This window comes from Neoarius graeffei, chromosome 14 (genome assembly GCF_027579695.1).
Source record: "Neoarius graeffei isolate fNeoGra1 chromosome 14, fNeoGra1.pri, whole genome shotgun sequence".
Lineage (NCBI taxonomy): Eukaryota > Metazoa > Chordata > Actinopteri > Siluriformes > Ariidae > Neoarius > Neoarius graeffei.
Window position 1 is genome coordinate 38389615 of NC_083582.1, and position 14280 is coordinate 38403894.

The window sequence follows — 14280 nt, forward strand, 5'->3', positions numbered from 1 at the left end:
TATGTGAACCTCTAGGATTAGCAGTTAATTTGAAGGTGAAATTAGAGTCAGGTGTTTTCAATGAATGGGATGACAATCAGGTGTGAGTGGGCACCCTGTTTTATTTAAAGAACAGGGATCTATCAAAGTCTGATCTTCACAACACATGTTTGTGGAAGTGTATCATGAAATGAACAAAGGAGATTTCTGAGGAGCTCAGAAAAAGCGTTGTTGATGCTCATCAGGCTGGAAAAAGTTACAAAACCATCTCTAAAGAGTTTGGACTCCACCAATCCACAGTCAGACAGATTGTGTACAAATGGAGGAAATTCAAGACCATTGTTGCCCTCCCCAGGAGTGGTCAACCAACAAAGATCACTCCAAGAGCAAGGCATGTAATAGTCGACGAGGTCACAAAGGACCCCAGGGTAACTTCTAAGCAACTGAAGGCCTCTCTCACATTGGCCAATGTTAATGTTCATGAGTCCACCATCAGGAGAGCACTGAACAACAATGGTGTGCATGTCAGGGTTGCAAGGAGAAAGCCAATGCTCTCCAAAAAGAACATTGCTGCTCATCTGCAGTTTGCTAAAGATCATGTGGACAAGCTAGAAGGCTATTGGAAAAATGTTTTGTGGACGGTTTCTGTACACCTTTCAGAAAATTCCGCATCGCAACGTAGCTTTGGCAGATGTAGATGTAAACAACAACAAAAACACGTGTTTAAATAGCCAATAATGTGGCCGCATCTATTGAATTTGATAACGTGATTACCGCGATATTAAACGAGATACGTTATATGCATGCGCAGTGGTGAAAAAACTGACAGCCTGACTCGTACACGATATGATTCGGAATTCTTCGGTATTTTCCGTCCTGCCGATAAACACATCGATTAACACAGACACGGCACACGCTTAATATGTGGCGGCTTTAGTTGACGGTGTGTCTGAATCCTCGCTTCATGTATATTTTTTATTTTCAACTAGCCAGCCGGGCTGGCTAGTGACAGGAATTACCCGCCAAATGACAAATTAAGTCGCCTCGTGCGACCAGACCACCGCGAATTTCGAGCCGTGAATGAGAAGCGTTATGTTTTGGAGAAAGGAAAACACTGCATTCCAGCATAAGAGCCTTATCCCATCTGTGAAACATGGTGGTAGTAGTATCATGGTTTGGGCCTGTTTTGCTGCATCTGGGCCAGGACAGCGTACTATCATTGATGGAACAATGAATTCTGAATTATGCCAGCGGATTCTAAAGGAAAATGTCAAGACATCTGTGCATGAACTGAATCTCAAGAGAAGGTGGGTCATGCAGCACAACAGCGACCCTAAGCACACAAGTCATTCTACCAAAGAATGGTTAAAGAAGAATAAAGTTAGTGTTTTGGAATGGCCAAGTCAAAGTCCTGACCTTAATCCAATCGAAATGTTGTGGAAGGACCTGAAGTGAGCAGTTCATGTGAGGAAACCCACCAACATCCCAGAGTTGAAGCTTTTCTGTATGGAGGAATGGGCTAAAATTCCTCCAAGCCGGTGTGCAGGACTGATCAACAGTTACCGGAAATGTTTAGTTGCAGTTATTGCTGCACAAGGGGGTCACACCAGATACTGAAAGCAAAGGTTCACATACTTTTGCCACTCACAGATATGTAATATTGGATCATTTTCCTCAATAAATAAATGACCAAGTATAATATTTTTGTCTCATTTGTTTAACTGGGTTCTCTTTATCTACTTTTAGGACTTGTGTGAAAATCTGATGTTGTTTCAGGTCATATTTATGCAGTAAGTATAATATAGAAAATTCTAAAGGGTTCACAAGCTTTCAAGCACAACTGTATAGTGAGCTCATTGATAAAATGAAAAAACACTTTCAGACACTAGTCCGTCGCGCTGGTATTTACGTCATTACTGTCGCACAATTAAAACGTGCCAGATCAGTCAGCTGGTGGGTTTTCAAAATAATAAACACATGCATGTATTTTTGTGATAAATCCATATTATACCGAGCGCATTTCCCACATTAATCAATACAAAGTACCTGCAGCTTTCAGTTCGTTTAAATCAGGGCTGAATACTTTCTTCTTTGCCGCTGCCTTTTATTAAATCAGATTTGAGACTTTTAATTTGATTTCTTTCAGCGCGACCAGAATGCATGATGGGATATATTGCTTTGGTTAGTGACCATCGGTTGTACACTACTTTTCGTGATGCATTGTGGGATACTTTGTGTGTACTATATAGGGTGTAAATAATCCTCACTAAGGTTTCGGACACCACTACAAAATGGCGTCCTCACTCTATTGTGCCCTATATAGTGAGTAGGGAGCGATTTCGGACCCAGGGTATATGGCCAAAAGTTTGTGGATACCTGACCAGTGCACCCATATGTGCTTGTTGAACATCACATTTAATGCTCCCTTTGCTCTTAAAATAAGCTCCATTCTTCTGAGAAGACTTTCCACTAGATTTTGGAACATGGCTGTGTGGATTTATCGATTTGGCTACAAGAGCATGAGTAAGGTCAGGCTCTGATATTAGGAGATTAGACGTGGGGTTCATACGGTGTTCCAGTTCATCCCAAAGGTCTTCATTGGAGTTGAGGTCAGGGCATATGAACTTTGGCAAACCATGACTTTATAACCCCAACTTTCTGGTAACAGTTTGAAGAAGGCCCAATGTATACGTGTGATGATCAGGTGTCCACAAACTTTTGGCCATATAGTATGCATAAGAGGTACCTTGATATGAGGATATAATGGACACCTGCGAGCCAATCAGAAATTATTATTTGCCCTGGTCATGCTGTAACATAATTCAGTTCTGCTTTGTGATTTTAAACAACAGACTGCTTATAACTGTGATTTTTAGTCTTGCTGTAAAGTTGATGATGAAAATTGAATATTCTTGTTTGCTTGTCTGTGTGCAGTCTGCTGAGGTCACCCGCAAGCTGCTAAGAGATAGACACAACAAGAAGAATCCCACACAGCCTATTCCTGTCTTCCCAAACTGGGTGTATGACAGACCTGCACTGATTGGAGATTTCATCACTAGCTCTGCACCAATGGGAGATCCGGTCGTGGCTATCGGTAGGTATCGTGACCTCATAAAGTTTTCTGTGGAGAAGGATCCACGTTGTTTTACAGCCAGGGCTACAAAGTCTGATTGTACAGATATTCTGATATCCAACACTCATTGCAAGATTTTCTGCATTTGTTTTCTTGAAGACATACCAGAATACTTTCTCCTTCTGAGAAAGATGAGCGCAAGACCGACTAATCCTTAATTCGAATCTTTACCATTCAATAGGACCACAAGATCTAATTTTAGATTATTTCAGCTTTTCCCAACAGCAGTGTTTCAGTCGGCAGAGGTGATGCAAGCCTAATCTCCGTTCATTATCTTTTGCTGGGCACAAATGAACACTGATGGTCATGCTTCCAGTTATTGCTTCAACATTATAAGCAGGATGGGCTCAGTGTGCCTTAATCTTACTTCTGTCCATCAGCAAAAGTGAGTCTGTATACAATGCAAAGAAATCAGATGCGTTATTAAAGGGGCAGTTTGACAAATTTAAAGCATTCTATTAACTCAAAATAAAAAGTCCTTCCCGTGCCACAAGGCACACTGGGCGGCACCGATCTCAGTTTCAATTCTATTATTCTTAAATATTCATATGTAAATTTGATTCTTTTAACTGTAGAATTGCGAATACGATGAAAACATTTAAACTGGCCTTCCCCCGGGTTGAAATTTTGCATGCGTGCCTCATGGGTTCGCTTTTACGGAAGAGTCAACTTTTGCCTTGAGGCAGTGCTCGTTTCTGTACCAGAAAATAGCTAGATTATTTGCATGGAAGTAATACACATCACCAAATCAGAAAAATCAAATCAAGTTTATTTGTATAGCGCTTTTAACAATAAACATTGTCGCAAAGCAGCTTTACAGAATTTGAATGACTTAAAACATGAGCTAATTTTATCCCTAATCTATCCCCAATGAGCAAGCCTGTGGCGACGGTGGCAAGGAAAAACTCCCTCAGACGACATGAGGAAGAAACCTCGAGAGGAACGAGACTCAAAAGGGAACCCATCCTCATTTGGGCAACAACAGACAGCCTGACTATAATATTAACAGTTTTAACAGGTATAACCCTCAACTGTCCTCATGGGGCCGTCCTTCACAGGAGCAGTGCAATAAAACTCTGACCAGACACAGGGCACCAGGATGGATCAAGCAGGTCCAAGGGGCAGAAGAGGCCAGCATCTCAATCCCAGGATCAACATGTAACTCAGAGGGACAGATTGGGGGGGGAGAGAAAGAAAACACAGGTTGTTAGGTATGCCCTAAAAATGACAAGTATTAAATCTGTGTGGTAGGCTCGCAGAGAAAAAAGTTAGGATTGTGATTGTAACCATGATTTGGTACGAAACCAGTATCCAGGAAAGGCCTAGTCTTTTACCCCTTTTCCACCAAATCAGTTCCAGGGCTGGTTCGGGGCTGGTGCTGGTTCACAACTCGTTCAGCTTGCGAGCCAGCTGAGAACCAGTTTGCTTTTCCATAGCTCGCGGTGCTAAGGGGAGCCACGTCATTACGTCGCTGTATACGTCAGTTACGTCGTTGTATACGTCAGTTGCGTCGCTACATTTGCATAAACCTTGGCGCGAATATCGAAGCAAAAACAACTCTGAAGAAGCAGGAGCAGCAACAACAATAATAATAATGGATGACTTCTCGTTTGTACAGCTGCTGCTTCTCGTCGCTTAAAAATGGCGATCTTTCGCGGTCCTGTTATTGTTGTTGGTCTTAACAACTCCGCCCCCCCGCTGACGTAAGCGGTTCTTTCCTCTGGCCCAGCAAAGAGTTGGTGCTAGCCTGGAACCGGTTTTTCTGGCCCCAGAGCCAGTTCTTTGTTCAGTGGAAACAGAAAACCCGGTTCCAAACTAAGCACTGGCCCCGAACTAGCCCTGGAACTGCTTTGGTGGAAAAGGGGCATTTGAGAAGCAAAGATGGGCCGAGCATCTCCAGCTCGTCATCAAATGTGTGAGAAAATATTTGAAATGTTTTTTTCAATAACATTCAGTGTAACATTTCAGTAACAAAAACAATAATGTTCATGAGGTAAAAACATCAAATAATGTGGCGTTGCATTGTTTTGAGTGCAGTACAGGTCAAAGATTATTTACAAATCATAGTTTTCAGTTTTAATTTCAATTTTAACATACCGTGGTAGGACTTGAGTCCAGTCTTGGTCTCAAGACCACTTTTTGAAGATCTCGGTCTTGGAATCAACCACATTTTTACTCGATCTTGTCTCGGTCTCGGACATAAAGGAGTCAGGATTTTATTTCAAGACCGGTCTTTATTTGGTAGCATCATTACTGTGATTGGATGTAAACTTTTCTTGCTTCAGTTGCAACCAATAACGTGACTCATTGCTAATTTGAAATTTTTCCTCCTGTTAACGGCTGTCTGTTCCAACTTTTTTCTGATTTGGGGTTGTATATGAATATTACAGGTCTAGGGAAAACTTGTGACTTAGAAAAGTGGCCAAATACAGTGTCTAAAATAGGCAAGGCAAGTTTATTTATATAGACCCTTCCCACTGACGTCACCGGAAACCGGAAGTAAAGAAACCCTGCGCCATATTGGAAGACCAACAAACTCGTGATTAGGGGGAAATAACGTCAGCGCGCGGAATTTAAACCCACGAGGCACTTGATTCATCATAAACCTACAATGGTAAACTTTTCTGCTGTGTTAGGGTGTTCCAACAAAGCTGATGGGAAAGGTGAAAAGAAGTCTTTCTACAGAATACCAGCTGTGATTGAGACACAAGCAAACCAAGGAACTTTCTGCCAGGAGACAGAGAATAAGTGCATTACTGAGTGTCTCTGAGCAAAGGAGAGCCTGAACGTTGCAACCTCCCTATTGGCTGTTTGTAAAAATGTATCAATTGTTGCCCTTCATCGCGGACTCGAGAGACGAGACCTGACGAGTTAGTTCGTTGGTAGCAGAACAAAATGTCTGGACACAAATCGGGTTTTCAGAAAAGGAAAGAAAATAAACGCAGGGTCGAAAATACAAAAAAGGAGGCAGAAAAAGCAAAACGAGTTAAGGTAAGACAAATGGTTACTTTTCTGAGGCAGCCCGCCGTGGCTGCAGGCTTTCAGTTGTCATTGAATGGTTACTTTTCTGAGGCAGCCCGCCGTGGCTGCCTGCAGGCTTATTTATTATAGCCCATTTAGTTAAAATAGTTGATCTAAAATGTTTATAGTTATGTGATGGTTGTCCTCAGTGTTCGAACTATGCTGATATTTTCGGGGGGGTCCCTTTTTTTCCCTGGGGGGTGCTTGCGCTTGTCTCGGAGCGCGGATCTCCAAACACGAGAAGCCTATCTTGCGCACATATCACACGGACTCCACACACGCATCGCGTCTGAAGTCATAACTCATCGGGGGAAATCGTGTCCGCATTGGCATGTTCAAAAAACAACCTCGTGTCAACAATGATACCACACGCAAGAACAAAAAAAACAGTCAGGCTACTCAACAACCAACCTGGCAGCAGCAGTCGTTGTCATATCGGTTTATTTTATCTTTGATGTAAACACAACACTTCGGATATGCAAATGCTTCCCGTTACACACGATTGCTATGTCAATAAACATCATTTTGCCAATATTTTAGAGACCCCCCAACATTTCCCAAATCATGTTTTCAAGGGATCTCATGTCTGTTTCAGGGGATCTCGGATCCCCCGAGTACCCCCATAGTTCGAATACTGGTTGTCCTGATTTAGACTGGTGTGTTTTGTTTTTTTTTGGGGGGGAGGTTGCTCAATGTTGCACCCGGGTCCAGATTAGGGTAGAACCGGCCCTGGCTACATTTCAGGTGTAGTTTGTTTTATGTATGTATGTACTTGCATAGATGTGTACTTGGTCTTCCAATATGGCGACTACCGAAATCTCGCGGCGCGGTGACGTCATGCGGGAACCCTCTATAGCGCATTTCATACACGGTGGCAGTTCACTGTGCTTTACAGAGGTAAAAGCAAAACAGTAAACAATAGAAAATAAAATTACATAAAATAAATGGGGAAGAAGAGAGAAAAAAATAAGAATTAAACAATAGTAGAAATAAAATGATAAAATGAAGTAAAAATTCAGTAAAAAAACAGCAGAATAAAATAGAATAAAAGTTAAGTAAAGTTTAAAACATGCAGAGACTGTAAAAGTTAAGTAAAGTTTAAAACATGTAAAGATGACGATATTTATCAGTTAGCAGAAAGCATATACACCGTAATAAACACCGTACAGAACAAATGTTTTATTCTTTCTCATTCCTAAGCTTTAAACTTGCAACCTTCCAGCCACTGGCTCTCATAGCCTTAGCTGCAGAGCTGTTGCATTGTTTTTACTTACTGTGTGATATTAAAGTGGAAGTGCACAAGTTATGTGGAAAATGTGTTGTGTCTTACTGTGTGTTTTCAGGTACGATGCCACTGACCATGCAGGAGCAAGCTCTGGTTGAGGACCTGCTGTATGTGCTGATCGGTGTGGACGGGAGAGACATCGCGGCACAGCCTGTGCTCGGCAGACAGAGTCGCACGTTTATAGTAGATCCTTCTCTGGACATGTCCATTAAGGAGCTTGTGAACCGGATATTACCAGTGGCATCCTGTTACTCCACTGTCACCCGGTTAGTGAAATTATCAGTCTGATTCATTGAGGTTTTGGAAGTACGTGCAAGTTCATAATATTCAATTCTCTATTTTTTAAGCTCTTATTATAACTATTATTTGAACTCTGCAGCAGTTTTGATTTGCTTTGTATTGGAGTTGATGCTTTGGATGGCTCTGTAGCTTCACAGAGGAGAAGTGTTCCTTTGAGTATGGTCAGGTGAACCATGCGCTCACTGCTGCCATGAGGACACTCATGAAGGAGTATCTCATCTTGGTGACCCAGCTAGAGCATCTTCACAGGCAGGGCATGCTGTCCCTACAGAAGCTCTGGTTCTACATCCAGCCCACCATGCGCACCATCGAAGTTCTGGCCTCTGTCGGTAAAGATGTGATTGCACTGAGTCATTCTAGTGTGTAACGCTTTCAGCATTTTACTGAAAGTTTTTCTGAAATCTGAAGCCAAGTCTAATAAAATCGGCTATTGTGTTTTTTGGACGGCGGTTTTATCATTCATGTTGTTTTTAAACTTTAATTAGAACTACTGTCTGATGAAAATAATTATGGTATTGTCATCTTCTGTCTTCTTGTGGTATTAGGAGGAGGTAGCAATATTTTCAAGTGTCTGTTATTATAATGCTGAATATAGTATGACCTCTTATTTGCAAATGCCCAGGTCCAACACATTTAGTAATCATGTAGCTGACTGCCTACATTAGCTTTGAAGCTAAAAGCTTGTATGCATTAGACCATCAGTATATAATACTGGACCGTATAATGCTTGTGTGTATATTGATGTGTGTAATATATCCAGAGAGTCAGCTAAAGGCCAGGTCCCACAATACCTATAACTACAACTATAATGATCACTATAAATAAATCAGTCCCCTGCAGTAGAGCCCTGCACTCCCGCGGGAGTCCCGCGGGACCCAACGCAAAGCAGTGCGGCGCGGGACAAATTTTGAAAGCTCATTGCGGGCGGCAGGGGGAGTGCACAATGCGGGAGCGGGCGGGAGAGGTGATAAGCTGCAGTCCCGCTAACTAAAAACGTGTTTAAAATAAAATTTATAAATTATTAATTCATGTCTATCATATATAATTTGTGCTGGATATTTTATTTGGCATTAATAAAAACATTTTAAGATGCCTAAATTTGCGGATGTGGTCTAATCTCGCGTACGTTTCCGATTCCTTTCCGCTCGTCCGTGTTTGAGATCTCCGATCATGGCAGAAGAGCAGAGCTCCTCTAGTGAAGCTCACAGTGCTTCAGAAGTAAGTGCTGCTTTAAAAAGAGGGACATATAGCGTTAAAAAGTCAAGAGTCCTGAAATCAGACATTTGGAAGTCGTTCTCACTCGTGTACGACGCAGAGGGAAATCAGCTGCCCTTTGCTTGTTGTGATAAGTGCCAAAAGGTTCTGACATGCAACATATCACGCTGTGTCTTTAAAGTATATTAATTTCTTATAGGCCTACTTGTATTTCCTAGAATGTAAATGTGAGGAGTGACATATAAGCTATGTGCAATGTACAACCCCGATTCCAAAAAAGTTGGGACAAAGTACAAATTGTAAATAAAAACGGAATGCAATAATTTACAAATCTCAAACTGATATTGTATTCACAATAGAACATAGACAACATATCAAATGCCGAAAGTGAGACATTTTGAAACTTCATGCCAAATATTGGCTCATTTGAAATTTCATGACAGCAACACATCTCAAAAAAGTTGGGACGGGGCAATAAGAGGCTGGAAAAGTTAAAGGTACAAAAAAAGGAACAGCTGGAGGACCAAATTGCAACTCATTAGGTCAATTGGCAATAGGTCATTAACATGACTGGGTATAAAAAGAGCATCTTTGAGTGGCAGCGGCTCTCAGAAGTAAAGATGGGAAGAGGATCACCAATCCCCCTAATTCTGTGCCGACAAATAGTGGAGCAATATCAGAAAGGAGTTCGACAGTGTAAAATTGCAAAGAGTTTGAACATATCATCATCTACGGTGCATAATATCAGTAAAAAGATTCAGAGAATCTGGAAGAATCTCTGTGCGTAAGGGTCAAGGCTGGAAAACCATACTGGGTGCCCGTGATCTTCGGGCCCTTAGACGGCACTGCATCACATACAGGCATGCTTCTGTATTGGAAATCACAAAATGGGCTCAGGAATATTTCCAGAGAACATTATCTGTGAACACAATTCACCGTGCCATCCGCCGTTGCCAGCTAAAACTCTATAGTTCAAAGAAGAAGCCGTATCTAAACATGATCCAGAAATGCAGACGTCTTCTGTGGGCCAAGGCTCATTTAAAATGGACTGTGGCAAAGTGGAAAAATGTTCTGTGGTCAGACGAATCAAAATTTGAAGTTCTTTATGGAAATCAGGGACGCCGTGTCATTCGGACTAAAGAGGAGAAGGACAACCCAAGTTGTTGTCAGCGCTCAGTTCAGAAGCCTGCATCTCTGATGGTATGGGGTTGCATTAGTGCGTGTGGCATGGGCAGCTTACACATCTGGAAAGACACCATCAATGCTGAAAGGTATATCCAGGTTCTAGAGCAACATATGCTCCCATCCAGACGACGTCTCTTTCAGGGAAGACCTTGCATTTTCCAACATGACAATGCCAAACCACATACTGCATCAATTACAGCATCATGGCTGCGTAGAAGAAGGGTCCGGGTACTGAACTGGCCAGCCTGCAGTCCAGATCTTTCACCCATAGAAAACATTTGGCGCATCATAAAACGGAAGATACGACAAAAAAGACCTAAGACAGTTGAGCAACTAGAATCCTACATTAGACAAGAATGGGTTAACATTCCTATCCCTAAACTTGAGCAACTTGTCTCCTCAGTCCCCAGACGTTTACAGACTGTTGTAAAGAGAAAAGGGGATGTCTCACAGTGGAAAATATGGCCTTGTCCCAACTTTTTTGAGATGTGTTGTTGTCATGAAATTTAAAGTCACCTAATTTTTCTCTTTAAATGATACATTTTCTCAGTTTAAACATTTGATATGTCATCTATGTTCTATTCTGAATAAAATATGGAATTTTGAAACTTCCACATCATTGCATTCCGTTTTTATTTACAATTTGTACTTTGTCCCAACTTTTTTGGAATCGGAGTTGTACAATATTCTTAATATCCACTGTAGATTTTGGTAGGTGTGTTGGGTATCTCTGTAAAGCCTCAGCTGCGCATGCCGCCTGGCAACGCGCACCCTCGCTACGTGCACTAGGTGAAGGATCGGTCAGTGGAGAGCTCAGCTAAGCTCAGCATGTTTAATTCCCCAAGCCAATGACAAGAACATTCGTGAGAAATAACGCAAACGTCTGCATCATGCGGGATTTGCAGGCGGGAGCGGGACTGAAAATCATAATTCTTTGTGGGAGCGGGCAGGAGCGGGACTGCACAATGCAGGAGCGGGACTGAAAATTCTGTCCTGCGCAGACCTCTACCCTGCAGTTTATGTGGCTGGTGCTCACACCAGACCGATAACGATACCTATAGCCCAGGCCTGGGTTTATCCGTATCGGTGAGATTGCTTCTGGAGCCATTTTTTTTTCCAGGCCTGGACCTGATCCAATAAAACATCTGACCAATCAGGTAATTGTTTACGTCACATTGTCTGAGCACGTGCTATTTTTCTCGGGCATCTTTGTACATCCTTGTTGCATCATAGATTCACGGAAAATAAAAACTATAATACAAAGTACAGCTCTTTTACTCACGGATATGTGATTTTCCATGAAATATCATCAATAGTAAATTAATAAACATATAAATGCAGGTAAGATCTTTTAATTATGAACTTAAGCAGTCCAATCATTTAATTGTTTTAGACCTCTTCTTAATTTATCACCTGTGACGCGTCATCCGTATGAAATCGGAAACCAACCTATAATGTACTGAAGCGTCCGTGACCAATCCGTAAATTATTAGCATCCGTGATGCAACCGTATTAAAATTCATAGCCACTCCGTATTGTGGATCCTTTTTTTATTACATTTCTGTAGTTTGTGACCTATCCGTATTACATCAACCACCGGAGTGTGTGCACGGGTTGTTTTGAAGTCCAAGCTGTACAGTATGACCCGGAATAATGTGCTACTACTTGGAAAAAACTTCCATGACTCTTCCTAAGTTGCATGCATTTATTTACGTGAGTGGCAGGACCAAGCGATATTATATAGTCAGGATTATAGTTGTGGTGTGACTGCTCCAGACTGAAACTAAATTCAGGCATAGGTATAGTCAGAGTTGTAGTTATCAGTGTTGTGGGACCGAGCCCTAAGAGCTACTTCTCTTGTCCTGTTTTTGTGCAGCCACTTCAGTGGACAAAGGAGACTGCATGGGTGGCTCAACATTAAGTCTGCTCCATGACCGCACCTTCAACTACACTGGTGACAGCCAAGCCCAAGAGCTGTGCCTCTATCTCACTAAAGCAGCCAGTGTCCCATACTTTGAGATGCTGGAGAAATGGATCTATCGGGGAATCATTAAGGATCCATACGGGTACAGAAATTTAAAAACAGCAGCCAACATGAATTACTTTAGTGGTTTTAGATCCAGTATTGCTGGTCTTACTGCGCAGCTGTTTCAGTTTCATTTGGATTATTTTTTATTTCCTCTATGGGAAGTCTCTAATAGCATAGGCATTTGATTATTAAATCAGATATATTGTTTTGAAAGGGAGTTCATGGTTGAGGAGCACGAACTTCAGAAAGAGAAGATCCAGGAGGACTATAATGACAAATACTGGGATCAGAGATACACCATTGTGCAGCACAAAATCCCCTCTTTCCTTCAAAAAATGGCCGATAAAATACTAAGTACAGGTGAGATTGATGTCACTGTTGCGTTAAATTACACAAGACATAGCTGAGATGTTGTAGATCTGCTCTTTATAAATATGATGATTTGTCACGTCTCGTCTCTCAGGGAAATACTTGAACGTTGTGAGGGAGTGTGGGCAAGACGTGACCTGTCCAGACGCAAAGGAGGTTCTCTACACTTTAAAAGAGAGAGCGTATGTGGAACAAATTGAAAAAGCCTACAACTATGCCAGTAAGGTTCTCTTGGACTTTCTTATGGAGGAGAAGGAGCTGGTGTCACGGCTGAGGTAAACGTCCTGCGTGTTGAAGCTCATATAAAGTAAATCATGTTTCAGTGTGGACCAAAAAAATCAGATGGTTATGCTGTGAACACTGGCCAGTTTAAGAAAACCAAATACATCTTACCAAAATGAGACAGAAATGATTTTAGTTATTTAATCATTTCTGAATTGCTGTGGTATAAGAGAAGTAAAACACTACATGGCTTCTGTTTATTGGAAAATGATCAACTCCAGGACGCTAACACATTGGTTTTTTGAATATTTTGTTATATAAAAGCATGCTCAGTCATGATTTATTCCTTAAAACTAGACGGCCTTTCGATTTCATAAAATCAGTGAAATTTGGTACCTTCTGAAATTTGGTCATTGTGATATATGTTTATTTCTGTAATAGCTTAAAAAAAAACCCAGGCCATTCTGTGGCTGGGAAGTTATTTAATTTGAGGGGATTCCCCTAGCAAATAATGTGCATGAAATCGCTCGCTTTGCGCAGTCAAGCAGACAGAGGAAGTCTGTATGCGCAAGCGCATGCTTACCTTCATCGTCGTCTTTTTCTTCATCTTTTGGGTTTTACGGCAGCTGGCATCCAGTGTTGCATTACTGCCATCTACAGGTTTACCTTGACCGTGCACTGACAGTTGCATCATTCTATCGCTAAACGAACAGCTGATCACACCAAGGTGTTTGCTGAGTGCCAATATTTATTAGTTTGGTTCTGCATTTCCTTTCCTTTACAACATAATGTCTTTTCTTCTCGCTTTCCGTTACTGTAGTCGGTCTTTAACGTTTCATTCACGTCCTCCATTTTTCGCTCCTGTTCCAAATTTGGACCCCACAATGCCTTGCGCAAACGAGGAAAGCCCACCACGCGATGCATGACGTAGTATCTTGAATTGGGTCATGGTGAAGCAGGAAAAAATAGTGGAGAATTTAGGGCCACGTGGCCCTAAAGTCATTAATTGTTCTTTTTTTTTTTTTTTTTAACTAATAAAATTGGAAATCTGTGATTCGAATTCAGTAGCTTTCGGTCCACTAAACAAAAATAATTGGGTGTCAGGGAAAATTCTTTTTATGACCTACACTTTAAAAATCTGAAAGGCAGTCTAGCTTTAAGTGTTAGCGAATTAGCTAATTGTAAGCTCAGCAGTATTGAAGTCAATAGTTTATTAAACTGACCAAGCTAAAAAAATTTATATCACTATAAAAATATGACCCTGTAGCTCTACTGTGCTGTTATGATGCTGGGCAAATTTACTAAATCAGTAATCGTGTGTGTTAGGTCCATCAAGCACTACTTTTTGATGGACAAGGGAGACTTCTTTGTGCACTTCATGGACCTCACTGAAGAAGAGCTGAAGAAACCTGTTGATGACATCATCCCATCTCGCTTGGAGGCACTGCTGGAGCTGGCTCTGAGAACAAGCACAGCCAACACCGACCCCTTCAAAGATGATCTAAAGGTCTGTTATTTAAGGATATTTATCAATGCTTAAAG

General features: G+C 41.5%; 1 protein-coding gene across 3 annotated transcripts in view; it reads left to right on the forward strand.

Moving 5' to 3' along the window:
* The window catches only part of tubgcp2 (tubulin gamma complex component 2), a 40198-nt gene that overhangs the window by 15073 nt on the left and 10845 nt on the right, over positions 1 to 14280 (forward strand). For all 3 annotated transcript variants that reach the window (XM_060939605.1, XM_060939604.1, XM_060939606.1), the window contains exons 5-11: positions 2914 to 3073; positions 7477 to 7684; positions 7848 to 8047; positions 11995 to 12184; positions 12362 to 12507; positions 12611 to 12791; positions 14065 to 14245. In XM_060939605.1, the coding sequence (XP_060795588.1) occupies positions 2914 to 3073; positions 7477 to 7684; positions 7848 to 8047; positions 11995 to 12184; positions 12362 to 12507; positions 12611 to 12791; positions 14065 to 14245 (1266 nt within the window). The remainder of the gene's footprint in view (positions 1 to 2913; positions 3074 to 7476; positions 7685 to 7847; positions 8048 to 11994; positions 12185 to 12361; positions 12508 to 12610; positions 12792 to 14064; positions 14246 to 14280) is intronic.